Source organism: Xiphophorus hellerii, chromosome 20 (assembly GCF_003331165.1).
Source record: "Xiphophorus hellerii strain 12219 chromosome 20, Xiphophorus_hellerii-4.1, whole genome shotgun sequence".
Lineage (NCBI taxonomy): Eukaryota > Metazoa > Chordata > Actinopteri > Cyprinodontiformes > Poeciliidae > Xiphophorus > Xiphophorus hellerii.
The window spans coordinates 14276319-14304316 of record NC_045691.1 but is presented as its reverse complement, the minus strand read 5'-3'; the positions used below and the strand labels follow the sequence as shown (position 1 = coordinate 14304316).

Here is a 27998-nt window from a genome sequence, read left to right as displayed (position 1 = left end):
ATATTGAGTAGCTCTCATTCCTCAGGGGCAGCTTCGTGTTTGGACATCCTGCTGTTTCTCTCCACCCTTTCATCAGAAATCCATAACTTTTATCTCCACCCACAAACCTTCATTGGCTCTCTGCTGATGGACGTGAAGCTGAAAAACTTCGGCTCTCAGCATTTGGGTTCTGTCTTCAGCTCGCCGCGTTGGATTCACCTCAGGTAGAGCTTTCCTTTCACTCTGCTTCATTTAGCTCGGCTCACTCTTAAGTGATTTTAAATCCTGATTTTGTAGGTTACAGGTGAACAGAGCCAGGATGATGTTTGCGTTTCTTCTTCTGTCCTCTGGGCTTTTCCTGGATCTGGTGGTGTGCACTGCAGGTAAGAGACGCCATTGCTTCAACACAAACTGCTGCAGTTTAACACATTTTCTGTACGTTACTGCTCTGTGTCAGAAGAAAAACGAGTTTGTTTTTCTCTTGACCTGTGACCCCGGTCAAGGCATTTTTCATTCGGTGTGGTGGCAGCTTCCCTTTTCGCTCTCTGCCAAATCCCTCATGTTTCTCCACAGGATGTGGTCCAAACTTCTCAAGCTTGACAAGACTTAAATACATGCACTGTCAGCTCGGATGAATATCAAAGTTTAGCGCCGCATCCTGTCCAACTCTTGTGGAAAAACGGAGAGGGGAGCGAGCCAACTGACAAACTCGCAAAATTGGTAATAAATCGAGTCTTTGATGCGAACAAAGACGCTCTGATTCAGAGAGTGACAGGGCCTTGAGGAGCCTTTATGACGTGTCATCTTCTGAAAAGGAGGATCTGATGGTTGTCAGGATCACCCTGTGGTGATGGATCCCCATGGCCTTGGCCTGGATTCAGGCTTTTGATACTCTTTGTCTGCGCTCCCATCAAACACTGCCATGCCACTGAGGCTCTTTAAATTAACACTCCGCTCTAAATAGACTGCAGAGTCTACTTTCAGGGAAAGAAAGTGTCTCCAGGATACCAGAAGCACTTCGTGACCTTCAGGGACCCCAAATCCCACCTCAGATGAGTCAGAGTTAAGCCAGATGGTCAAGTGATTTGTATAAAAAAAACATTTAGTGACCAGAAGTGAAAAATTAAGCAGGACTGATGTGTTTTCAGCACTGTACTGTTTCTTACCTATACCTCTTAAATTATTATATTTATGACGTTACCCCTGCAAACTTTAACGTGTTTTATCAAGATTTTATGTTAAATAAACAAATTTGTGATGTAGAATAAAATGCACATCATTTTTGTATTTTTTCACACTTAAAAATCAGGAAAGTTTGGTGTGTGTGTGTTTAATGCCACATACTACTTTGTAGGACAACCTTTCACTCAAATGAAAAGGTTTTTTTTTAGTAAGTTCAGTGTTTTTACCCATTTGTTTTTGCAATACAGCCAATGAGTCAGGTTTATTTGTTAATCACATTTCAGCATCAAGGCAAAACATCATAAAAACACAAAAATACAGTCAACAATTGAAGCAACATTTTGTCAAGTGCCATTGTTACACATCAGATTGTTGATTAATGTTTTGTTTATTCTGATACAAAAGCAACTCTAAACCTGTGTGTTTTTAGTCATGATTTTAAGGAACTCAGTGTTTCAGCTGTTTTGCAGTTTTCAGGAAGTTCATTCCAGATTTGAGGTGCAGTGAAGCTGAACGCTACTTCTCCATGTTTGGTTCTGGTTTTGATTCTGGTTCTGCAGACCAGAACCAGAAGACCTGAGAGGTCTGGAAGGTTGATACAACAGCAGAAGATCTTTAATGCATTGTGGTGCTAAGCCGTTCAGTGATTTATAAACTAGGAGTGTTTTAAAGTCTATTCTGTCAGTGGAAGGACTTTGGAACTGGGTTTATGTGCTGCATCTTCCTGGTTTTAGTGAGAACACGAGCAGCAGCGTTCTGGATCGGCTGCAGCTGGATGATTGATTTTTTAGGCAGACCTGTCAAGACACTGTTGCAGTAATCAGTTCAACTAAAGATAAAGTCATGGATGAGTTTCTCTAGATCTTATTGAGACATTAGTCATCTATTTCTGGAAATGTTCTTCAGGTGATAGAAGGCCGACTGTTAGATTGAGACAGTCTGTGAGCATCAGGTTTCCAAGACTTTTCACTTTGATTCAGGTCTGAACTTTGACTGGGCCATTCTAACACATAAGGTACACTGTAATCTAAACTGCTCTATTGTCGCTCAGGCTGTGTGATTGGCTTGATGATCTGCTGGAAGGTGAAAATCCACCACAGTCTCAAGTCTTCTGCATCCTCCGACTGGGTTTCTTTCCGGTCTGATTTGATCTGAACACCTTCTTCTACACGTTTGCTGTTTTTCATACAAACTCAAAAAAGACTTTCTTCTTGCCACTTTTCAATTAAGGCCAGAGTTATGGACTGCACAACCAGTTTGTGTCAACAGATTCTCCCAGTCTGAGCTTTCGATCTCTGTCTCTCTTCCACCAGGACAAAAGGCCTGTCAGTTTCTCCTTTAATGCTTTTACTCACATTGAATTTCATTTTTGGTGGAAGAAAACTGACAGGCAATGTGAGTAAAAGCATAACACATTCAAATGTTAGAAAAGAACAGAGCATGAGATATTGCTTTATAACCAGATCCTGCTTTAAAGAGTCCATTTCGTCACCACTGATCTGTCTGCTGTGTTCCATGATTCTGTTGCTCTCTAATGTTTTCTAAGAAACTTCTAAAGCCTTCACAGAACAGCTGTATTTATAATGAGATTATATTACCCACAGGTGGACTCTGCTTACTAATTAAGTTACTTCTAATGCTGCGTTCGAGTTACCGTGGAAGTTGGAACTTGAAGCTGGGTTTGACGTCAGACCAGAGGAAACAGCGTTCCAGTTAAGAAGTCAGGATTTCAACATGGTGACGCCCATAGACGTTGTTTGCAGTACTTCTTACCACCATTGTTTCACGCTACATAAGCAAACACCACCATTAATCTATTTGGTTTTAAATTGTACGTACTTCATGTGCGCACTCCTACATGTGTATATTTTAACCACAGCTTACTTTGTTGATATGCGGAGCGGCCATGTTGGAATCACAAAGTCGGTCTTACTGGGGGTAGCTGGAGTTGCTCCCACTTTCACAGTGGGAAACCTGAACTTTGGAGAGTTTTCCAGCGGGAAAGTCAAAATTCCCAGCTCTGACCACAACAGCATTAGTCAGCTGGTTGATTCATTTCTCTTTTTTATGCACTAAAGTACTTTGTGATGGTCTCTGATATAAAATCCCAATAAAATACTTGAAATCTGTTGGTAATAAGACATAATGTTTTAGGTTTACTTATGAATACTTTTGCAAGGTACTTCAGTTAAACATGATTCAGGTTTAACTCACACAAATGAGAAAGTTTCATCCTTTGAGAGCTACAACACTGCAAAAACACAAAGTCTTACCAAGTATTCTTAGTCTAGTTTCTAGTGCAAATATCAGAGTACACCTGAAATAAGACAAAAATAACTTATAAGTAACATTTCAGCAAGATACGGGAGCTTGTTTCAAGTCTATAATTATTTAAAATTGATTACTGAAAGTATTAGTTACACTGGCAGATTATTTCACTTATGACATGGGAAAAATGTCTTGTTATAAGTGGAATAATGATAATATTAAACAATTATTGATTTAAAACAAGCTTCCAGATTTTGCTGAAAAATTACTTGTAAGTTAGTTTTGACTTATTGCAAGTGTACTGAGGTGTTTGGACTAGAAACTAGACCAACATCTACTTGATCAGATTTTGTGTTTTTGCAGTGAGCTCATGTTTAAACCTCTGAGTCTAATCTCAAATCAGAGGCAATTAGATTATGGTATTGTGTTGTTGTTTTATCAAAGTCTTTGCAACTACTAACCTGAAATATACTACACTGTCTAATTTATTCCATATTTACCATTTCCTCTTCCAAAATCAGCGCAATCTGAACTGAGAATCACAACCATTAAGGTAGTTGGTCTTCCTCTTTTATTTCAATCAGTTTGGTCATTAGATAGAAGGTACAGGATAACTGAAGTTGTGTCTGTATGCATTACTAGCAAGATCCGTATACAATGTCCAAAGGAGGTCAACTGGAAGGCTTTTGCATGGATCTGCTCTCTGAAGTGGCCAAGACCGTTGGACTCAAGTACAAGGTGAAGCTGGTGAAAGATGGCGCCTACGGTCGTCAGGATGAGAGCGGGAACTGGAACGGGATGATTGGAGAGGTGGTGAGAGGGGTGAGCTCAGCAACCATCAAACCAGTCAAAACACTTCACAATTTAAAAAAGAAAATAATTAATTGATGTTTTCATTTGACAGGAGGCAGATCTTGCGATTGCGCCGCTGACTCTGACTGCAGCGCGGGAGAAAGTTGTGGGCATGACCAAACCCTTCATGCAGACTGGGATCAGCATCCTGCTGAGGAAGGACATCTCAGAGGGAGCCGGTTTCTTTCACTTCCTGTCGCCCTTCGCGCCAGAAACCTGGATGGGCATTCTCATCGCCTACATGGCTACTGCTGCTAGCATCTTCATAGCTGCCAGGTTGGTAAAATTACCTGGACAGGGAGGAATGGTGTCGCTAATATCTGAAACTTTTAAAATTTTAAATGATTTTTTCCCCTTACATACAGAGTAAGCCCATGTGAGTGGAGTGAGGCGCAGAGTGAGAGAAACAGATTCAGTTTCCTCTACAGCCTGTGGTACGCAGCTGGAGCTCTGACTCTACAAGGTAAAGCAAAAACAAGATTTAGTTTTTAACTAATTGGCTAACTATCATTAGCAGCTTTTTATTACATTTTTAAAATCAAGTATATTGTTACATATTAGCTTGATACAACGACTGTTAATAAATATTTACTAAGAATATTAAACTGTAAAATTCTGCCTGTTAATTATAGCAGTTTTAACAGGAACTGAACAAATTTACCCACCAAACACTGCGTAACATTTCTTACTATAGCATATACTGATAATTTCTTATATGAAGTCAATAACATTAATTTTAGCAGTAATAGTGTTGATAAAATTATGTTTTTACTCGAAAGTGCTTTCAAAGTTTAGGTCACAACACTGCAAAAAACACACATTTTTAGCAAGTAGTTTTATCTACACTAGAGCAAATATCGTATTACACTTGAAAGAACACAAAACTCATTTACAAGTCATTTTTCAGCAAGATATACAAGCTTGATTTAATTCCTTAATATTGATGAAAAAGTATTAGTTACAGGTGAAATAATCTGCCAATGAAACAGCACATTTCCCCCATATTACAAGTTCAAATGTCTTGTTCCACTGGCAAATTATTTCACTTATAGCAAGTATTTTTTCATTAACATTAAGGAACTATTTACTTAAAATAAGCTTCTATTCTTTGCTGAAAAGTTACTTTGAAGCTAATATTATTTATTTCAAGTGTAATAAGATATTTGCTCAAGAAAGTAGACCACAAACACTTTGTTTTGTATACTTGCCAATATTTTTACCAATAGTTTTATCATAATAAATGTTACAAATTAAAAAATCTTGTTCACTGGCAAATTATTTCACTTACAGCTAGAACTTTATCATCAATTTTAAGGAATTATTTACTTAAAAGAAGCTTGAATTTTTTTCTGAAAAGTTACTTGTAAATTAGTTTTGCATTAGAAACTACACAAAAATATTTGGTAAGATTTTGTGTTTTTGCAGTGTGGTGACCTACATTTTGAAAAAACCTTGGAGTAAAACTGCTACTAGTATATTTTTTAACAACTTTATATAAAAAAAGAGCAGTATGTACAGTGAAAAATACACTGTTTTGTGGGTTCATTTCAGAATATTTTTATTTTTATTTCATAGTTTTGCTTATTTCAAGTGTACCAAGATAGTGGCACTAGAAACTAAACCAAAAATACTTTGTATTTTGATGCTTACCAATATTTTTATAAGTAGATTTAGAATAATAAAACTTGTTTTGTTCGACTGGCAGATTATTTCACTGATAACTAGTCTTTTTTTTTTGTCAACATCAAGGAATTATAGACTTACAACAATCTCCTATTTCTTGCTGAAAAGTTACTTGTATATTAGTTTAGTCTAATTTTAAGTGTACTAAGATATTTGCACTGTAAAACTAGACCAAGAATACTTGGTAAGATTTTGTGTTTTTGCAGAACAGCCATATTGAAGCAACATTTATTTGTGCATCTCAGGTGTTGGTCCTCACCCTAAAGCCCTTTCAGGACGTGTCATCTGCAGCAGCTGGTGGCTGTTTTCTGTCGTTCTCTTGGCTTGTTATTTCTCCAACCTCAGCTCCTCCAAAACCTCAGAGTCCAGTCACCTGACTGTGAAAGGGTTCGAGGACTTGGCCGGTCAGAACACGATCGAGTACGGATGCCTGGCCGGTTCCTCCACTCTTGCTTTCTTCAAGGTGAGTATGGCCTGGCGTGGCTGGTCTGCCCCGTTTGGACTCACTGGAAATGTTTCTGTTTCTTTCCTTCACCCAGAATTCAAACAACCCAGTATACCGCAGAATCTACGAACACATGGAGAGAACGCAGAGCTTCGTGTCGTCTATGGACGAGGGGGTCAAACAAGCAAAGGAGGGAAACTTTGCCTTCATCGGAGAGTCTGTTTCTCTGGACTTGGCTGTAGCGCGTCATTGTGAGCTGGTGAGAGTGCATGAGGTCATCGGCATGAGAGGATACAGCATCGCTGCCCCACTTGGTAAGGAACCTCCTCTTAAAATGTCATTTATTTTGATTTACCAAATGTTAATCAAATATAAAACATTAAAGGTGACCTACTGTGCTTCTTTGAACAGGTTAGGATAGATCTATGGGATATACAGAAAATGTTCATCACTTTTTTTTTTTTGCACAAAATCATTCTTAGGATAAAAAAATGCATTTCTTGCAAAAATGCAGTGTGAATGCTGTAAGCTGAATATATTAGTAACATTTGCAGAAGAATTTGAAGTCAACTGCAGAAGACTTGTAGAAATTTAAGAAATAGTCAGAACCAGAAGAATAAAGCAAAAGCCTGTAAAATATTAAAACTGTAGAAGAGGAGTGAAGTGTTTTCAGTCAAGGCATAAATCTCATCCAGAGTGTTAGAAATGTGTGCAGAGCAATGCTTACAAAGCTAAACTGTAAAGTACTAACAGTTTATAAGCTAAAATGAGCTGAAACACAAAAGCTAGCTAGGAAGCTAGCTTTAACAAAAAGGAGGGTTGGAATGTGGGTTTAAATGAGGGTTGGAGGGCTGCACAGTGGCGCAGTTGGTAGCATTGTTGCCTTGCAGCAAGAAGGTTCTGGGTTTGATTTTCTTTCTGCATGAAGTTTGCATGTTCTCCCTGTACATGTGTGGGTTCTCTCCGGGTATTCCGGCTTCCTCCCACAGTCCAAAAACATGACTGTTAGGTAAATTGGTCCCTCTAAATTCTCACTAGGTGTGAATGTGTGTGTGCATGGTTGTTTGTCCTGTCTGTCTCTGTGTTGCCCTGCGACAGACTGGCGACCTGTCCAGGGTGAACCCCAGTTTAAACCCCAGTTTAAATTGGGGTTGGGAAAAGGGTTCGAATTGCTTAAAGGCAAGGTGGAATTAGGGTTTAAATAAAAGTTGGAATTGGGGTTGGAATTAGGGCTGCAGTTGGGGTTGGAAGGAGGGTTTAACTTAGGGTTGGAGTTTGGGTTAAAAGTAAAGTTGTAATTCAATTTGTAAGAAGGGTTGGAATTCGGGTTGGAAAGAAGGAATTCCAACCCTCTTTCTAACTCTATTCTCAACTCTAGTTCATAATAATATATTTTCTGATGCCTTATAAATGTAATTTTTTGTATATAAAAATAGCAAAACAAAATAAAAGCCTGAATTCATATCTTGATATAAAATGTTTCCATACATAAAATGTATAAAATGTTCCTTTAAATAAAGGTTCCCCGATCATAAAGAACCTCAGTGTGGCGATCCTCCAGCTTAGCGAGGCGGGGGAGCTGGCCTATCTGCGGAGCAAGTGGTGGGCCAGCAGCTGCATGGCAGACAAGGCCAAACCTGCAGCCGTGCAGCCGCACAGCCTGAAGGGGATGTTCCTGGTGCTTGCTCTGGGCCTCGGGCTGGGGACCCTCCTGGCTGTTCTGGAGCTCACCTTTAAGAGTCGCAGAAAGGCAGCCGAACTGCAGGTACGAGCCGGGTGACAGCAGCTGCGTTTCCATTACAAATGTGTGCAAATCGTTACCTATATTCTGCAAATGTCGAAAAAAACATAATTTTACAATTTTGGTGTTTACATTAAACAGGAAAATAAATTTAAAGTGTTTCCATTGCAGTTTTGCAAAAATATGTCTATTTTGAAAACCACCTCATCCCAGTGCAACAACTTTGTATCAAAAGACATTTTGTTTTCTAAATTGCCGTGTTTCCATCCAACATATTTGTGTAATTTCAATTTGCGTACTTCTATGGTTAATTCACAGCTAGTTTCACATGTGCAAAGTTGTAAAATGACAATTTCTTCAAGAGCTGAACTATTAGAACTAAATGAAATCACAAACAACTCAGATGATTCAAGGATTTGATTATCTGAGGATTGTTTGGATTTTAGTCATTATTGAAATGTCTTGTTTTGTTGCTCCTTACTCTGCAGAAGTCATGTTGCACCGTGCTAACCGAGGAGCTCAGTCTGCGCCTGAAGAACAGCAGTGCAGACAAACCCCAGGAGAATGCAGACAAAGAAAAAGCATAAAAGACTCGAACACTCTCTAGTCTGACAAGTTTTCTCCTTTTAAGTAAATCAAACGTAACTTTATAGGTTTTTAAATTTGATACTAAACTTTTATTCAAAACAAAAACCTCAGACCTACAGCTGGGCGATAAAATCATTTTATTGCTAAATTAAGTATTTTGACTTTGAGGATGGAATTCTTGGAAAATCAGTATTTGTTTTCTAAAACATATTTCTTGGTTTTCTTTGTGATGTTAAAAACTACCGTCTTGTTTGACAAATGTTTTTACATCTTTTGTTTATTTCAACTTGAAATTCAGGGCAACTCAAAGGAAACATGGTTGAAATAAAAGCCAGTTTGTAAAAATATTTTCTATCATTTGAAATTTCTTTTTAAACAAAAAAGTGATGAAAATACATCAGATTTGGTATTTAAGAGAATCTTGAGATTTCATTTTTAAACCATATCGCCCAGCTGAAATTTAACCCCAATGCTTTTTACTAATGGTTTCTAAATGTAAATACGAATAATAATAAAAAATCAGGTTATTTTTGTTTTTTTTTACAAAAAATAACTTTTAATCCAAGTTAACATTTAAAATCTGAAAATACAACTTACATATAAAGCTTGACTACTAATTTAACAGTTTGGAAGCATTTCTGTACAGTTGGCAGCAGCATCATTTGATTTCAGCAATTTCTTTTCACAAACAATGTCTCAATAAAAAGTTAAGAACCATAAACAGTCCAGCTAAACTAGAAAAATAAAGTTTGTCTTTTTGCTCAGGCTCCTGCTTTTCCGTTTGTTCTTTCTTGTCGTGAACTTTGATGTCTGTGGTTTCAGTCGGAGTCGTGATCTGATCAGGAAAAGAAAAAGTGAAAAGCCAGTATTAGGAATGGAAATTTTACCCTTGTGTCATTGCTGGTGTTTCTACACTGCAGCTTCAAGTGTTGATATTTTCTTCTGAATGACTCACCGTCAAAGAAGAGCGGTGATTTACAGCGAATCTCCTTCATCCTCTGGTCGAACAGCGCCTTCATCTCCCTCTGCAGCGTTCCCTCTCGCTGTTCTGACCCGGCCGGCGGCGGGCGGCTGGGCAGAAACTCCAGGCTGTCGGTGCTGCCCCCGCTGTTGCTGGATGAGCTGCCGGACAGGCAGAGGCCGTTGGGAATGCGTCTCACCTGGCTCTGCTCTTGCTGCCAGAGAAAGGCGGGCTTTCGGGTCACAGCCGGCGTCTGGGGAGAACAGGTCTGTTTTCTGGGGCAGCTGTGCGAGCGGGTTTTGGTTCGTATCTGAGTCGACGGCCGATTGGACGTCGGCGCCTCTAAGGTGCGTCTGACCCTGGCGGGGGATGATGGAGGGATGAGTTTAGAGAGTTTGGCTTCAGGCGTTGGCAGAGTGTGAGACTCTGGGGCGGAGTAAGGCTGAGGTTCTGGATGGTGTTCAGGTTCAGTGAAAACCTCACTGTCCTCCTCTGGTTCCTGCTCCTCTGGCAGCTCAGGGTGCTCCGGTTCAAACCTCCTCACTGCACACTGCTCAGCGCAGCTCTGCAGCACAGATTCATTCTCAGAGTCCCTTCGATCAGCTTGAACCCGGCCATCAGGACCAAGACTCTCCGCCAAAGAAACTTGCGACGGGGTGTCCAGGTCAAAGCTTTCCTCCTTCACACAGGGAGCAGCGGCCCCGCTGCTGTTGTGAGAGTCAGTGGAGGACATCCGGCTGAAGAAGCCTCGCCGTGTCTCTGGAGGTTCGTGGATCTTCACTCTGTGCGCTCGCCTCACAGGCTCGCTCATCATCCCCCTGTGGAAGGCAGCTTTAGCCGCTGGGCCTTTTACCACTGGAGACATTTCTCCATTTCTGCTGTCCTGAGATATGGTGTCCAGATCCCGGTTGAAAAACAGAGCACGTCCATCTTCGGAGGACTGGACGGAGACATCAACAGAAGGATGTCTTTGATGGCCCCTCATGTGCTTCTGAGCTGCTTTTTGAATATGTTTTCTAGCTGCGTGCATGGCATGAGCAGGTTTGATCTGTTTCACAAAGAAAGTTTTATTCAGGACTTGAAGATCGTAAATAATATGGAGGTTTATTTAATAGGTGACCTATTATGCTTCCTTGAACAGGTTAAGATTAATCCATGGCCTATTCAAAACATTTTATGCACAAGATTATTCTTAGCTTATGAGATTTTAGTCTGATAATTTCTAACTATTTTCATGAGTTGTTTTTATCATTAAATCCAAATAAGTTGCTGCTGGTCACATTCTCCAACTCAATGCTTACACTCACACTGATGCAAACAGATGCACAACTGTGCGACCGTACATCTTTGAAAAGCAGAAGTAGAGCCTTCTGCACAGTCAACATAAATGCAGCAAGTGATTTCTGGATGGTGAGTCAACAACAAAACACTCGTCTTTTCCAGCAGCTGTTGAAAGTGGTAAAACCAGATGACCAAACGTGCTGGAGATTCACTTTGGTTGCTAGGTGACAGGAGGGGTTAGGGTGGGGTTGCTAGGTAACGGCACAACAATTGGGAGATTTTGAAACGGCTCATTTTCTAGACATCAAAAAACATGAACTTATTGCCAAAAACAGCTGGTTGTTCTTTTAGGCACTTGGGCTATTTATAGAAGCAGTTAATACCCAAATGAAAAATGTGCAAAAAGTGAATTTTTGCATACAGGTTCCCTTTTAAGTAGCGTACCTTTCCTGTCATGTCATTAACGCCAACATGAACAAAAATGGACGACTCTGCCATTCCCTCCAGGTAGACGTGCCGATAACCTGCAAGCACAATCAAACTGGTTATGATCTTTGTCCTTCATCTTCTATCAGAAACATTTTACAGTCCAAGTCTGACTTTTATATTTGGTCTTTTACATCGAGATTTTATTAGAAATTTATTTTTCTGAAGCCTTGGGGAAGTGAGACTGTAATGTTTGTGGAAAATCGCAGGAAATTTTGAGACTCATATAATCACCTTCTAGTAAACGAAGTGTGGGAAACTATTGGAAAATAGACTTTACTAGTGGATAAAGTCAAGACAAACCCCAAAGATAAACTTGCTAACAAATAGTTTAGGAGGTGTGTGAGGTAAAACGCTGCATCCAGGAAGTATTCATCAGTTTTACAGAATCCTAGAGGTTGTCAAATCAGGACAAAGAAAATTTTCTGGTTTGGTGAAACTGAAATAAAACATTCTCTCATATACCACCATCTCTACTGTGAAGCATGGTGTTAGCAGCATTATGCTGTGGGGGCATTTACTTATGGCAACATTTGGGCATCGTCTGTAACATTTATAATCTAATGAGCCATTTCTGCTCTCAGGTCAGCCAAATTAATTTTGTTTGGAGCCGCATGACTTTTTGGAGAAAATAAAACTTATAATTTTAGATAAATATCTCCTCTAGGAAATTATAACCTATTTTATTTCTATTTTCAGGATTTAAAATAAAGATAAACATAAGACTATGGAAAAAGAGATTTATAGATTCCAACCTAATGACAAGAAAAATGTCTAAAAACAAATTACGGGAGCTTTTAGAGTCAATCTTTGTTGAAATTCAAAGCTAATATAGTAGAAAACCTGCATTGTTCATATGTCTACGGTAGAAAATAGTAGAAAACACCTAAAAACAACTGTACCAACATGAGCAAAGGCTAGGATTTCTGATTAAAATCCTAAGCTATGCATAAGAATATTTATGTAAATATTTTAAAGCTTATTTTTTAGCTTTAAAAATAAGCTAAAAAACGTTTTCTTTGTCATTATGGAGTATTGTGTGGAAAAATAAACAATTGGTAAAAGAGAAGTGCTGTGAATACTTTCCGGATGTTTGGTATCTGCTTTTTGTTAATCAGAATAAAAGATAAAATACTTCTCATGTTAAAATTTTACCATAGCAACAAAAATAAGAAAACTATCAAAATGTGCAGTAAAAGAACAAAAAGGAGAAAAAATGAACTAAATAAATATTTTCACATATTTAGGCAACAAATCATCAGTACACTAATGTAGATTATTACAGTTACTGATGTTTAAAGTTACCATTTACTTTTGATGGCTGGTGCATTTCTCCAGACTGAGACTTTCAGCAAAAAAAACAACTAAAAAAACAAAAACAAACCCAAACATTTCAGCTGGGTCTGATCTAAAACTGAAATATGAATACATGGAAAAGTACCTCATGCCCACAGATTACAGTGGAGGACCAATGATGCTACTTCAATACAAATATGTCATAGAGGATGGTATAAAGAAATATTTGAAAAATACAATAAATACAAAAATAACTAAAACAGGTTTGTCACTGGGTTTTTCAGCTGCATTATGATGCTAAACATCAACCAGTCTGACACTGGGCTTCCTTCAAGGTTACATCTTAATCCCCAGATTTAAACTCCAGTCCAACTCTGGAGATTTGAGCCGACAGCCTACCTGGCATCATGCTGGTGAAAGCCACCGTCCTCTGGCCAATGAAATCCCGTCCAATAGGATCATGATCCCAGACCTGGAACCTCACCAGGGCGATGTGAGGCATCAGGATGCTGAAAACAAGGGTCTCCTCCCACATCGGATTGAAGCCTACATGACAAAAACTTTAAATAAATGTGAAAAATGGACATAAAGCGACTTAGACAGGGAGTTTCTGCGCTCACCGTTGTCATCAACCACTCTGGTTTGCTGCTTGGAGCAATCGACAGGCAGACCGATGATCTCAACTTCAACAAAGGGATCGATTATCTGAGAAAAGATCAAATCAGTGGTAATTTTTTGTTGATAATTTAAATAAACTCGGAATGGTTGTTCTGGCTCTTACTTCTCCTCTGTCTCCAAACATTGAGTCTTTGGGTTTGGGAAGTTGCTGCCCACTGATTATCTTTAGCACCAGCTGAGTTTTTCTGTGTCCAGGCAATGGATCCTCTGTCATCGGGTTAAAGGCAGCTGAGAAAAACCTGAAGCATTTAGCCACTCTTTTGCATAATTACATTTATTGTTCTGTTTATACACACTGCATCCATACCTTTACACATGCACTTAGGCTTCAGAATATATCCACAATTTCCATTGCTTGAAAACTTGGCTCGGTTCAATTCAAGCATTCTGCCTTCTGTTTGGTAATTCATTGCAACTAGAATAAAATAAAAACATGCAAAATAAACATGGAGACCTTCTGGTAATATTACACAACCTTTAAGGATATGTATTGTGGCTTATTTACAGTTATGTGCAGAGCAGAGGATAGAGTACTCAAAAACTGTACTCAAGTTAGAGTAGCACAAATTCAACAGATTTTTACTCACGTAAAAGTAAAAAGTGGCCATCCAAAAATGTACTCAAGTAAAAGAGTATTTGGTAGAAAGGCTACTTAAGTACTGAGTAACTGATCAAATTATCAGTCATTTAATATTTAAAAATGACATGATCAGATATATGATATAAATACAGATTTAAGTGGAAATTTTGGTATTTTAAAGATCAAAATGAAAATAATGTATATAATTAACATCGTTACAAAATCAGACAATACAGAATAATAAAAATACTTCTAAAGGTATATTGTTTTCCAAAAAGTTACTGAAATCAATGTAACTAAATACATGTAACTACCAAACTCTGGTTATATGCTAAGTATAATTTACATAATTATTATTCAATTCAATTCCAACATATTTTATTAACCCAAAAGGGAAATTAAATTATTATTAAATTAAATTCATTAAATTATAAAGGAATAATAACTTATAACTTAATAATTATAAACTGTCATTAAATGTATTATAATTGTTATTATTATTATTGAAGTATTCACTGAATTTAAAATTATTGAACATAAAAACAAAAAAAAAAAGCAAAGCGCCAATCATGATTTATTTTGGAAAAAGTGTTTTATTTTGAAGAGTGCTTAACCGGATATGGTTTGGTCTTACGTTTATTTCTGTTGCTAGGATACGAAATGTCCGTTGCCGTTTCTTGTTCAGTAAATCGAATCAAAGGTTTTCAGCAAAGACATTTGAGCCTCCGTCATGACTGATTACATAAGTTTTCACTACGTAACTGTCTATATCGATTACCCATATGGCATCCCGTATTCCAATATGGCTGCGGGTTAAAGTTGCTCGAGTCCACTCTGAAGTTCGACGGATAGACTCTGATAAGCTGGCGCTGGTTGAAACGCACCAGCTCGCCGGGTTTTAGCTGTAAAATCTGGTTCATTACAGTCTCGTTAAGAGATGACACCTGCCAGCTGCTCAAAAACCCTGCAAACACAAATCCATGACAAATCCTGCGTATTAGGGTCATTGTCGATAGAAGAAAGCGATTTTGTGCCAAAAACGCTCAAAACAATTTTAGCATAATAACATTTGCTAGGGAAAAAAAACATGGACATTTTTGAAAAGTCGAAAATTTTGCTGGTGCAAAATTAGGAATGATGAGATTTAAGGGGGAAATTTTAGAATTTTGAAACTCAGAAATCTCCAAATTTTTCTAGAAATTTTCTGAGATTAATTTCAAAATTCTTGACTTTCTTTAACATTTTTGACTTTTCAAACTCAGATGTTTCCAAGTTTTTTCTAGAACATTTCTGAGATTATTCTCAAATTCCAGATTTTTTTTTCTAGAAAATTTTCGACTTTTGAAACTCAGAAATTTTCAGGACTTTTTCTAGAAAAATTCTGAGTTTTTTGGGAGAAATGTACTCATTTTTTTCTATCTACAATGGCCCCAGTACGCCATTATGTAAAACACATATTTTGGCTAAGCGCCGCTACGTAAAGCCTCTTTGATTTTTACCTTGTGTTTCTATTTCATGCACTCTGACAGATTTAGTGTACTTGACCAGGTCAGACAAAGCTCTGGAGAGTCTCATGGTTTTCCTTTTTCTGAAGAAATATTGTAGAAACACAAATGTAATTTTAGATATTAAACATCTTATAAGGCTGATGCGTCCAGTTCAGGGACCTTACTTAGGATGGTAAACAATCTGGGTTCTGTCTCGGCTGCTGCTGTGGTCTGATTCACCGTCAGACATAGCCTTGTTTTTTACACGTATTTTCTTTTTCCTCTGAAAACATGAAAGATAAATGAAGCTTTTTCAAATATGATTTTTTTTAATATGAAAGACAATCTGAAGAAATGAACTGGCACCTTTCTTTTGAAGCTTCTTATGATTGATCTGCCAAACCGTCTCTTCTTCTTGGGCTGATTAGTTGATTCTGCACCGTTCCCAGGCTGAAAAAGTGCAATGCTATTTGTTAACACATCTATCCGTCCGTCCATTCATCCGTTTATTTATTTCTTAATTTGCCTGTAAGTCGTTGTCACTATTATCATCATCATCATCATCGTCATCTTCCTCCTCCTCGTTCCCAGTGTCTTCATCAGATACGTCTCCCTCCTCTGCATCAGGGTCAAGGTTTGCTGGCAGTTTCTTTCCCTGAAAAACAAGAATTTATTCTCTTTTTTTATCACTTAATTTGACCTGTGAAATAAACAAATTTGTACCTTGATTAAAATTTTTCCTTTCAGAATCTCAGGTGAAGGCAACTTCTTGCATTCCTGCGCGCTGACGTTAGTCAGATCCAGTTTGTCCTGCAGCACCTCTTTCAGGTATTCGGCCATTTTTTTCTGCTGTGGCACAGTGCAGTGGTTCTCTATGGAGAGGATAACAGGATACCTGGAGGAGAGTCATGACAAACTGAGGATTCAAAACAAACAGAGCTAATATATTAAAACTGCAGGATATATCTTTTATAAAGATATATGAAAGATATACAGTATATCTTTATATATATATATAAAAAACATGTTTTTCACATATTAGTTAAAAACGGTCACAATTTTGTGCAGTAGAAGACAGGTAATCTGTGAAAAGATCGCTTTCCTCCACCACCTCCCTGTCCAAAAATAACCAGTTTTGGTTGTTCTGGTTCTGGAACCAAAACCAAACATGGAGAATCAGCATCAAGCGTCTTTGCACCACAAATCTGGAACAAATTATCAGAAAATTGCATAACAGCTGAAACACTGAGTGCCTTTAGCCCTTTCATGAATGAATTATGATCCTTTATGTCTGGAGTTTTTTTCCCAAGTGATTTTGATTTTCTTAAGGCATAAAAAAAGTGGGATTTTTTTTTTTTTGTAAAAACACATTTTTTTCTAGGATTTATTTCTAGTTGATCAGTTCTAATTTTCTCCAAATACAAAGTTGTTATTTGGAAAATACATCAGCAGTATTATTGTCTGCCATATTGGATTTAACAAAAATGTTCTTGCACTTGCAGTGGATGGCCAGTAGTTGGCAGTGTATCGTATTATGCACTAGTGTCCACTTCAGTGGTCTGTGTGCATTTATAAGATGAAAATCCACAAGAGAAAGGGTTAAATCTCGACTAAAAACCCACCTGCTTTTGAAACATCATAAATGAAACGCTGATCAATATATTTGACATGTAACAGCACTTGACAGAATGTAGTGCTTCAATTGTTAGTGTGTTCTACGACTTTGTTTTTATGAAGTAAAGCACTTTGAAATGCATTGTTGCTGAAATGTGATATATACAAATAAACTTGATTGACTGATTGCTAAAAGTGCTAATGGCAGAAAAAGAGTTTGTCATTACAGGAAAACCGCTTATCTGCTGTCATTGGTGGCTATGCTAACTAGCCTTAGCATTCACAACAAGCTCTAGTAGCTGCAGTGTAGTAGAGAGCAAGTAGGGGAGGCCAGGGTGATTGACAGCGCTAAGACCCACCTCCTGCCTATGATTGGATGTTTCTAGTTAGCACTAGGAGAACTGGGAGAAGGTAGAGGAGCTACATTTTTTCACAGATTATCAGTCTCGTATCAAACTGTCAGGACATAGTAACAGCTTCACCAAATGTGTAAAAAAAAAAAAACTTTCATAAAAGTTACAAAGTTACAACAGAGCTTACGGTGACTTAGTGAAGGCATATTTGTTAATTGTTTCAACAACGTCTTTGAAGAGAATTTTGGACGTCAAAGTGTAGCCGTGATGAATGATGGGTTCACCATCCGGTCCATCCCAGCAGTCCACTGGAAGAGGGGAAAAATAACAAAGATGTGCTGATGTTTCCTTAAATCACGCAAAAATTAAAACAAACACTTGCAGTGGTTTTTGCAGCCTCTCACCCTCCACACAGCGGCAGCCTGCTTGCAGAACATAGGCGTACATTTCCACCCTGGACTGGGAGAGCAGCTGGTCTCCAGTCAGGTAGGTGTTGTGCGACGTGGCAATAAAGTAATTAGTGAGAGGCTGCGTCATGTCCTGGTTCACCTGATTGTGCTCGGGGTTAAAGATGTCGCCTGCAGGACTTCGCATGTAGTTGGTGAAACCTGAGGGAGGAAGGATGGAGTGTCATAACGTGCATTTGCACACTGGTGGCATGTTCTGCGTAAGTGGCAAAATTCACTTAATTTTCTGAGAATTTACTTGATAAGCAACATCTACCCACCGTCAATACCCAACACCATATTCTGGAGGTTCTCAGGACATGGCTCAAACTTAGCCACAATGTCGAATAAATGCTCTCTGCTCAGACCGCGCATCTAGAAAGAACAAAACATGATGGGTTCGCATCTTCTGATCACTTAGAATAATGTTTTATTCTAAAGTTCAGCAGCAGTAAATGTAAAAATGCATTAAAGTATTGAAATAACTTAATATAATCTCACACCTTTGACTTGAGTACATTTGTTCAGGAAAGAAGAAACAAACAATCTATGCAATCAAATTATTGTTTTTACAAATATTATGTGCATCAATCATTGTCACCCCTAACGTTTTTGATTAAATAATTTATAAACAAAGTATTTTTTTAATTCATACTTTAAGCAACACTCTCCAAGCTATTAGATTGAAAAATGACCCCAAAAATTAATAAAAAAGTTGTAAATAATTTTAAATTAATTATTAAAGTTTTAATAATAGGTTTTTAAATAATTTTTTTGCAAATTAATAATCGCAAACAATATAAATTTTTTGCAATTAATGTGATTATTAATTGCAAACAATGTAAATAATATTTACATATAACAGATAATAAATGAACATTAATATTTCAAATAAAGATACACTTTCAGATTTTAAAATCAAAATTTGACAACAAACATGCAAATGTAAGCTTTTATATTCGTATGTTATTAGCACAATTGATGAAATTGTGAGATTCATTCACATTAAAAGCTTAATATTTCATACAAATTCTGTTTTAATTTTTCAATTTTATATTTCTATTAGCAAATTTAAATTCTTTTTAAAATGAGTCTTAGTTGACTTAACAATGGGTTTCAGATGGACAAAATTAATGTTGTGTAATATAAATATTTTATATAAATATAATATAAACAGAACACAATGTACAGTAAATAGTAAGCTAAAAAAATATACATTTGGGAACACTGAAGTAGCTCAGACAATGACACAAAAGTATTTATCAGTGTATTGACCCTACAACAGATTTTGAAATATAAACAATCATTTTAAATAAATTAAATGCCTTATAAAAATGTCAGAGTTGCATTAATATCAATTGTGAAAGTTAAGACTGAATGCATGTGAAATAACTGAAATTTGATATTTAATAATCTAATTTAAAAATGTAACATTTCAGTTGTTTTTCCTAAAACCAATGAAGATTGTGTCTCCTAAATTGTATATACAAGTTTCCTATAAATCACAAAAATTAAGAAGTCACATCAATTGAAGATTAATTAAACAACACCAGATGTAAAAGCTGGGAAAATTAATATAAAAAAATTTCCCCCCAGAACATCTTAGTTGGATTTTTCTAATCTTTTTTTTTTTTTTTTTTTACCTTTTGTTCGTTTTCCAGAAAACGTGCGAGGTCGTGCAGATCCAGAACTTCTTTCTGGTTGCTGTAGGAGATCATGATCAGGTAGAGGTCTCTACGTGTGGAAATCATCTTGTAGAAAGAGCAAAATTCATCGAAGCCCAGAGAGCCCTGGATCTCATCTGTGTCTGCTTCCTGCAACAGGAGAGTTTTATTACAAAGGGAATAAATCTCCCAGCATCGGCTTAAGGGGAAAAGCAGAATAGAATATATCTCATACACAGTAATTGTCGCCAGGAGGAATCCAGTTAGCTGCTGAACTAATGCAATAACACAGAGCAGTTCAGGCCATCTGTGGCGGCCATATGGCTTTCCTGCAGCAGTCCCTGGTCTTCTTCTGCCAAGTAGCTGAATAGATGTTTTTTTTCCCCCTGCGTCGCTTCATTTAATCTTTCTGCTGCTTCAATTGAACTGATGGCCAGATCACAGAGAAAATCTCTTGATAGGTTTCTGATTTCTGCTGTTGTTCTCCGAACTCTGGCCTCGGTTTTCCTCATCATTTTCCACAAGTATTTTGCCAACATCTGACTGAACTGGAATCGGCTGATCACCCTGAAGACAACTTTCGCATGGTGGCAGCATCATGCTGATGGACTGCTGATCAGAGAACTGAACAAAGTCAGTCCTGGAGGTAAACTTGTTAGAGGTGAATAAAAACATATACAAAGAGCCACGATGCAATGGTTTAAATCAAATGACATTTATTTATCAGACTAGCCTAGTCAAAGTCCAAATCAGAATCCAATTGAGATTTGAAAATATGCTTTCATTTATGCTATTTATTCAATCTAGCCAAACTTGAGCTACTTTCCAAAAAAGAAAAGGTGAAAAGTTTAATCTCCTGATGTTTAAAGATACTTGAGACAAATTTTAAGCTTGCAGTAACTACATCAAAAAATATTTTTAGTCAGTACTGGCACAGGGGAGCCAATAACAAACACAGTTATCACATTTTTATTTCTGAAAAATATTTGAAAAACCATTCAGCCTTTTTATTCTAATAATACTTTGTACTGGTTTGTGTAGCCAAACAAAATTCATGGAAATTTGTGGCTGTAATATGATAAAATATTAAAAAGTATGACTTCTTTTTTCAGGGTAGACAGCTTATTCTATAGAGTTTATTACTGTGAAATCCTTAAAGAAATTGCACTTGACATAAAATATTCATTTAAAAATACAGGGGAAAAAAGAGGCTAAAGATTAGCATGTTAGGACTGCTGGTGTTTAGTCCTATTCACTTTAAGTTAATGGATAATTTCTGCTAAATCATTAATTTGATGTCAGTAAATTTTTTATACAGCCTATAAACTCAAATCTTCCAAACTTTATAGTAAATAACAAGATGAATGAGGATCTGAAGTTGGGTTTGCAATATTTTGCTAACAACAGATTGTTTTTTTGTTAGCAAGAACGATCATTCAGATCGTTTTTTGCTAGCAAATATTAGCAAGCTAAACCTGTGTGAAATGTCAAAAACAATCTATCCTTTTTATTCTGTTTCACAGTTACGTTCTACAAATTTTGTGTTGATCTGTGACATAAAATCCAGCAAAAAAGAAAAGTACAAATGGAAGTTTGAACACGGCACAAAGTGAAAACGTATGACTACTTTTGCAAGCCACCACAGTTAGCCTTCATGCTCGCTCATAATTTTTAACATCTGGCTGCTGCAGAACAATCAAATTTTCAAATATTCTTTTTAAATATGAGCATGAATAAACATCTCTAGCTGTGTTTCTAGGTATTAAGCAAGTCGTGTAAATGTTCTCACTTGAAACATGTCCTTGACTTTCTGCTTGGGTAGATTGACATTAAGCTTATGGAGCAGCTGGTGAACTTCCCCAATGCTCAAGGTACCATCTCCATTTTTGTCAGCCTCAGAGAAGGTCTGCTGCAACCATGTGCAACCGCAGTTAAGGCTCAATCAGAAAATACAACAGGACCTCAGCTGTTAATCACTTAGCATGAAGGAGTGGATAAAGGATATTGATCCCGGGTGCGCTGTCTGCGGGCCAGACTGTCTTCATCGCTGATCCCGGCCATCAGGTACTTGAGCCCCTGGATCCAGGTGCGCACCTCCTCTGCATTGTTGGAGACCAGGTCCAGGGACTTGACTCGATCCCCATAGTAAATGCTGAAGCAACAGTTTGGGTCGAAGCGGTTTTCTGCGTAACGCCGGAAGATCTCAGATTTTTTCCCCTCACAGACCTCATGGATGGAATCAATGGATACTGGAACATGAGACAAAACATTCAGGTTTTCAGACCGATTCCACAAAGTCATCAGAAAACAGATGAACAGAGAAATCTGAAAGTGCTCACACGCCTTGACTTTTTTCACTGTTTTTGTTTATAACTCAGTCTTATTCTAAAATCAGTTTGGGGACAGTTGTCATAAAGAAAAATGAAATATGTTTTAAGACATTTTGTGTACATATATACAAAATATACAAAATTGTGGGCGCATCAGCCTTTGTTTTCCGTTGCAGACCTATTTGTTGGATGCGTTGGATGCCCTTGACGCGTCAAATGCTCGAAACGCTTCAAATTGCGCCGTGCTAGACACGCAGAACACGCAACGACGTTCCCTGCCACATAGACTTTGAATGTGAACCGACGTGCATGATGCGCGAAAACACGATGTGAACGCACCATAACATGTCAGCAGATGCTTCATCATAAACTACTCTATTTCATACATGCTATCATTAGCATCTTTTGTAATTAGCTTGCATCTTACAGGTGTTAGTAGCAAACTAAAAAAATAATATCTGAATTTCGTATTTAAGCCTGCGGTTGTTTTTTTTACTATTTCAAGGTGACATCAGCTAATAAACACTAAATTTAAATTAAACAAGTTAACAGGTTTGATAACTTATAATTCCCCAACAGTCAACAGCAGGAAAAGATTAAGTTTTTATTTGTGTAACAACTATAAAAATAATATAGAAATCATTTTTCCATGCATAACAGTATTGTTTGTATTACTCAATGTTATTTTAAGTACACATATATATTTTATCATGCTAGCTTGGCGCTCTTGGGGGCCCCCTGGTGGTGAGGGGGACCTAAGCAGCCACTTAGCTCACATATGCCTTCAAATGTATCAAGTACCTAAATCTTCACAGCCTTCGTTTGGTATTTTGTTGAACCACCTTTGCCACAGCAGCATTTTCAGGTGTTTTTGGTTGCATCTCTGCAGGCTTGGTGAATCTATTTTGGGTATTTTCTGACATTGCAGATCCTCTCCTGCTCAGCTGAGCTGCATGGGGCGGTATTAGCAGACAGGCATTTTTAGGCCTTTCAGATAGTCTGTTCTTTTGGATTTAAATCTGGTTACTGTTCCTGAAGCCGCTCCTTCGTCATCCTGGCTGTGCACTTCAGGTTAATTTTGTGTTTTCACTAGATCATTACTATGGAACAGGTTTATTTGAAAAGTTTAATCATATTTAGCAGATCTGATCACAGCTTCATAATGCCGCCGCCGCTGTGCTTCACAGTAGAAATGGTGTTAGCTAGGTTATATGAGCACAGAATGTTTTTATCCAAACATGTTGGTCGTTCCAAATATCTTTTCAAATACTGGAGAGCACAATGCTTTTCAAGTTCTTCAGTGAAGCTGATTTTTATTTGTTTCTATTGATTTATTTTGGATTTTTGGATTTATTTACAGACAATTACTTTGGCTTTAGAGGTTGGTTTCTACTTTGGTGTGTAGGAATTTATAAAGAAATATAAAGGCTCCCCTACAAATCATCTTCAGTCAGATGAATTTACCACAGCTGTACTACAATCAAATTGCAAAAGATTCTCAACGATGATCAGTGGATTTCAGATGAATTGTCATCAAGCATGTTTAAAAAGTCAACAATTATTCAAATTTTTGTTAACTTCAGGGAAAAAATCGACTAAAGTCATCTTTTTGGAACAACCTAACTTTCCACTCCAAACATTTACATTATATTTTCAATTTTTGAAGCCTTGGTTTCACAGTCAACAGCATTTTTAGTTCAGCTTTGTTTGGTTATTTTGTTCAATAAAAATAACTTTGAACTCTCACTTTTGGCCTTGTCATGCTTTTTGGAAGGCCGCCACCGGATGCAGGACTTGTGCTCATCCAGGAAGAAGAACCGGACCAGGCCTTTCTTCTTCCCCTTCAGTTTGGTCATCTGGGTGCCGGTCTGCATGGTGCACATACATCGCTCCACTACAGCGGGAATGATGGTAAAAAGGGTCATTTTCTGTCCCTCAGAGAGCAAAGCATGGAAAATAAATGTGATGCACAGGCACTGACAGAATAATGACAAAATTAAAGGATATTGCAGATAGCTAGATTCAGGGTGTTGTGATCAAATATGACTGCAAAAATGTGTAAAAACCCACCTTTGTTTAGTTGATACTTGGTGTAATTTGTTATATTATTTATATAACAATATATACATACTGTATATTATATATATTTTTGTGTTTATATCTATTAAACACATTTAGTAAATAAACCAAGCATGGTCTGTGTCAAATGCTTTAGGTAGCTGCTTATATTATTGATAAAATAACAACATAAGCAACATTAAACAGATTAAGCAAGATTAATATCACAACTTAAAGTGAAAATCGTCTGACTAGATTTAACCCTTTAACACCAAATATGTAATTTTTGATCATTATTTCTCTAAATATTTTCCTTAAAAAATCTGCTGATTCAAGTAAAAGTATCATATAAATTTATATGATATGTATTATGTATTATAGATATGTATAATTTTAGAAGTGTAATATACTTTTTAAATTGGTAAATTTGGCAATCAATGCTTTTGGCTATGATGACTAAACGAATGCAAAAGCCTGACATATTAATTATGCTGCAAATAAATTTAGAAAACACGTCAATGAATCAAAAATGATTTGTTTTGTATAATAAAACACATTCGATGCTTAATTTTTATCATTATCATCATCAGTAACTTTAATTATAAAGCTGCTTTAGCTGAAACAAAGTGTTGAATATCAGTAATAAACAAGAAAACATAAAGATAAAGTGGCAAAGCTAATTAAAAACTCAATTCAAAACACAACAAAACAACACAATTAAATAAACAAATAATTTTAAAAAGACTTTGAGTTTTCTGATGCTTTTTGTTATCAGTCACATGCATGCAACATTTTTGCAGCAGCATTTTTTTGTGGTGAGTTCAGGTCATTGTTGTTGTGCGCCGTGAGCAGGTAACCTTTGTTTGTAATCTGAAGATACATGTGACGCAACCTGGCACATCATTCAGGCTAATCCTAAAGGATTGTCTGCAGTCCATATGCTCATTATCTGCTTCTCCGCTTCCCTCTCTGTTGTTTGTGCAACTGACGAACCCTTAAAGGTCACCTAAAAGCACATATTCAGAATATGTCTGGAGGATGAATTGTTCCCAAAAGGTTAGCGGAGGCTTACCTATTTGACCCAGCCTCCATTTGGGTTGTGCAACCACACTGCCGCCGATCCAGAAAAACTCCTCAGCCAGTCTGGAGACGGACGCTTTCTGCCAAAGTTTGGGCGAGCTCATGATGGAGTGGGTGGGCGAGTTGACGGGGCTGGAGGTCCGCTTGGCTTCCCGTTTGGTCCGTGAGGGGGAGAACATCCCGGATGACCCCAGAGCCTGGAAGGTGGTCTTCTTCGGGGCCGTCCGGGAGGACAGCGGCGGGCTCTGGCCCAGAGACGGCAGGCGCCATCGCTGAAGGCCTGTGGTTCATCTCTGACCTATACATTTGGTTCCGGCTCACCTGTCCCATTCACAAAACATGGACATACCTTCCTCCTGTCTCCAACAGAAAGTTTTAGTCGCACCGTGGCAGCATGTCCTCCAGTTCCCAACAGTCTCCCCACATGAGCAGAGTTCATTCAGTCAGGATCTGGTGCTTCGTCCATAGGTTCCTCCTTTATTTACTTTTGCCGCCTGCAGAGTGCTCTCAGTGAGGAAGTGTGCAACTTGTTTGAGTCTCTAAATCTTTCTCAAGCTGTAATCCTGCAGTGAGGCTTCAGCCTGGTCTTGATAGAGGGATTTTCTGTGAAGCCAGTAAGCTCCTGGGGAGGGAGACTGTGGCTGGAGGACTTCACATGCTCAATTTACAGCTTAAAAATCTTCACGTTTAAAAATCTGAAGATAATAAAATGCAAAACAAAGACTTGAGACTTAGGGTTTGGTTAGGTGGTGTAAACAAGGTGGAAATGTTTTCTCCTAAACTGTGAGTTAGGATTTCCCTCTAGAGGCAACAGGATGATGTGCAGCTCTATTATTTAAATGTCTCTCAAACTAAAAACAATAAAGTAACATGATCTAATTGCTTTCACTTAAAGTAAAGACGCAAAAATGGAGTTTTAATTTTTTTATTCACATTTAATACATAAACTCAAGCAAAATATAGAATAAACATATAAAACAATCCACGGCTAGAAACAGGAGGTGCGGAAACTAACATTGCCAGAGTGTTAGTAGTAGTAGTTTTGTACTAGTTTTACTCCTTATTAAGCAGATAATTATCATGTATTTTGCAGTTCTGGTTTTTATATTGAGAAGATGAGCTAATTTGTTCAGTCATCTGCTTTACAGAATCGCCTCTTGTAGCTTGCTAACTCTATTTTCAAAACATTATTGACTCAAAGGGGAAAAAAATACAAGTGGGACTTTTCACACCACAACTGTCTGTTTTTTTACAAACATTCAAATTTAGATTTGAAGTGGGAAAAAAAAGCATTGCAGTTTTCTTTCAGCCAGCTGTGCTGGCAGTGAGCAGCAGGAGGTAGGAGAAAACTCTGGTCACTCACAGCGCTTTCTCCTCCATCTTCTTGAAGTGATTAAAACTATTGGAATGTTATACAGAACATTTTTTGTGGTTTTGAAACTTTAGAAACTTCTATTAGCTTGATGGTGAAAAGCGACTCATGAATAAACAGCTCTGGAAAAAAGAGAGCACTTTAAATGATCAGTTTCTCTGATTTTACTTTTTGTAGGTATATGTTGTATTCATTTATAAACAACAATAATAATGTTTTCACTCAGGAAAAGTTTAGAAATCAGTATTTGGTGGAATAATAACTGTGAGGTATTCTAAGGGGTTCAGTGAAGTGGTCTCTTAATTGTTTCCAGAGCTGCATAACATGCTTTGTGAAACAATAGCATTACTTCATTGCTAATTATCTTCCTGCACACCGGACAAAATATTAGGTTAGGTTAAACTTTATTAATCTCATAGAGAAATTGAGGTTATCTGTTGCTCACACATTATCGAGACATAATTCATAGCTAGTTTAAATTTTAACCTATAACTTTCTGAAGAAGGTTTTTTTTATTTACTCCTTTATTACCAACAACCTTCAAAACACGAAAATACGTTTATCTTTCTCTCTTTTATAACTGTTGAAACCACTAGCGGAACAAGTCAGCGTCTGGCCGGGGGGCGGAGCTAATGACCGGGCCCTTTGTACCCAAATCATAAGGTTCATAATAATTTAGCTTTACAACATAAACATGCCCGCAACAGCGGAGCTTACAAGTGTCATCACCACAGAGAGCGACTATGTCATTCTGAAATCCATCTGACATGAAGTACAACAAACCAAGAGAACAACAGAAACATCAGGCTACGTGGTCACTAATGACGAAACAACATCAAATTCAAATCAGTCCAGAACCACTGATGGGTTCGGATCATTTTGACACTCTATCAATTTCAACTCAGAGCCTGGAGCAGCTAGGAACTGCTGAAGCTGAGTTTATTGTTGACTAGTTCAACCAGCACGCAGCAGCAGCGCGTTGCAGCGGGTACGCAGAGGCACGCGGCGCATGCGCAGCGTGCAGCAGCACCTCGCGCACCTCTGGATGTTTGTAACTGGGCGCGGATCGCGCGCGCCGCAGTTCACACAAACTGGACGATCTGGAAGATTCTCTTCCAGGCGGCTCTAATGTAAACTTTAACTATAAACGCCATACTGCTGTCTTGGCTCAAAACGCGCTCAACCCAAACTGTTGAAAGCGATTATAACTCAGCCTTCAGTCCCTGACATCACCGCTGTACCACCGACAGAGAAAATGGGATGTAAGCTCGGCGGCTGGGCTGATACAATTTACAATCAGTCTACAGTTAACTCACATTTTGTGAATAATGTCAGAGTTGCTACCTGTAACTAGTCCGGTTCCGTCGCTGGGCTGGCAGTTTTGGCGGGTCTGGATCGCTGCCAACAAAAAAGTCCGGCTCATCTTCAAGACAAAGAACAAAATATGCGTCCAGTTTTTGGCTTTTCATTGCTCTTTTCCATACTTTCCTCGAGTATGAAAATTTTTGATGACTTTTACTTTTACTTCACTATATTTCCGAACTTAATTGCGTACTTTTACTCCGATACATTTT

At 37.8% G+C, this 27998-nt stretch overlaps 2 protein-coding genes across 2 annotated transcripts; one reads left to right on the top strand and one right to left on the bottom strand.

Moving 5' to 3' along the window:
- Positions 1-74: 74 nt before the first annotated feature.
- grik6 (glutamate receptor, ionotropic, kainate 6) lies at positions 75-9505 on the top strand. The gene is made up of 10 exons (XM_032550326.1): positions 75-203; positions 277-362; positions 3951-3982; positions 4072-4251; positions 4334-4557; positions 4647-4744; positions 6210-6427; positions 6504-6723; positions 7930-8174; positions 8639-9505. The coding sequence occupies exons 1-10, from the start codon at positions 127-129 to the stop codon at positions 8735-8737; spliced, it is 1479 nt and encodes a 492-aa protein (XP_032406217.1). The 5' UTR covers positions 75-126; the 3' UTR covers positions 8738-9505.
- On the bottom strand, positions 9272-27898 carry plch2b (phospholipase C, eta 2b). The gene is given in 22 exon segments (XM_032550327.1): positions 9272-9573; positions 9694-10747; positions 11425-11504; positions 13162-13308; positions 13383-13467; positions 13544-13668; positions 13748-13855; positions 14799-14984; positions 15520-15608; positions 15693-15790; positions 15874-15957; positions 16034-16162; positions 16231-16402; positions 17662-17782; positions 17879-18082; positions 18202-18295; positions 19564-19734; positions 21374-21503; positions 21590-21833; positions 23662-23808; positions 25045-25312; positions 25314-27898. Coding segments are annotated over 22 exon segments (3822 nt in total). The 5' UTR covers positions 25383-27898; the 3' UTR covers positions 9272-9556.
- Between the last annotated feature and the right edge of the window lie 100 nt (positions 27899-27998).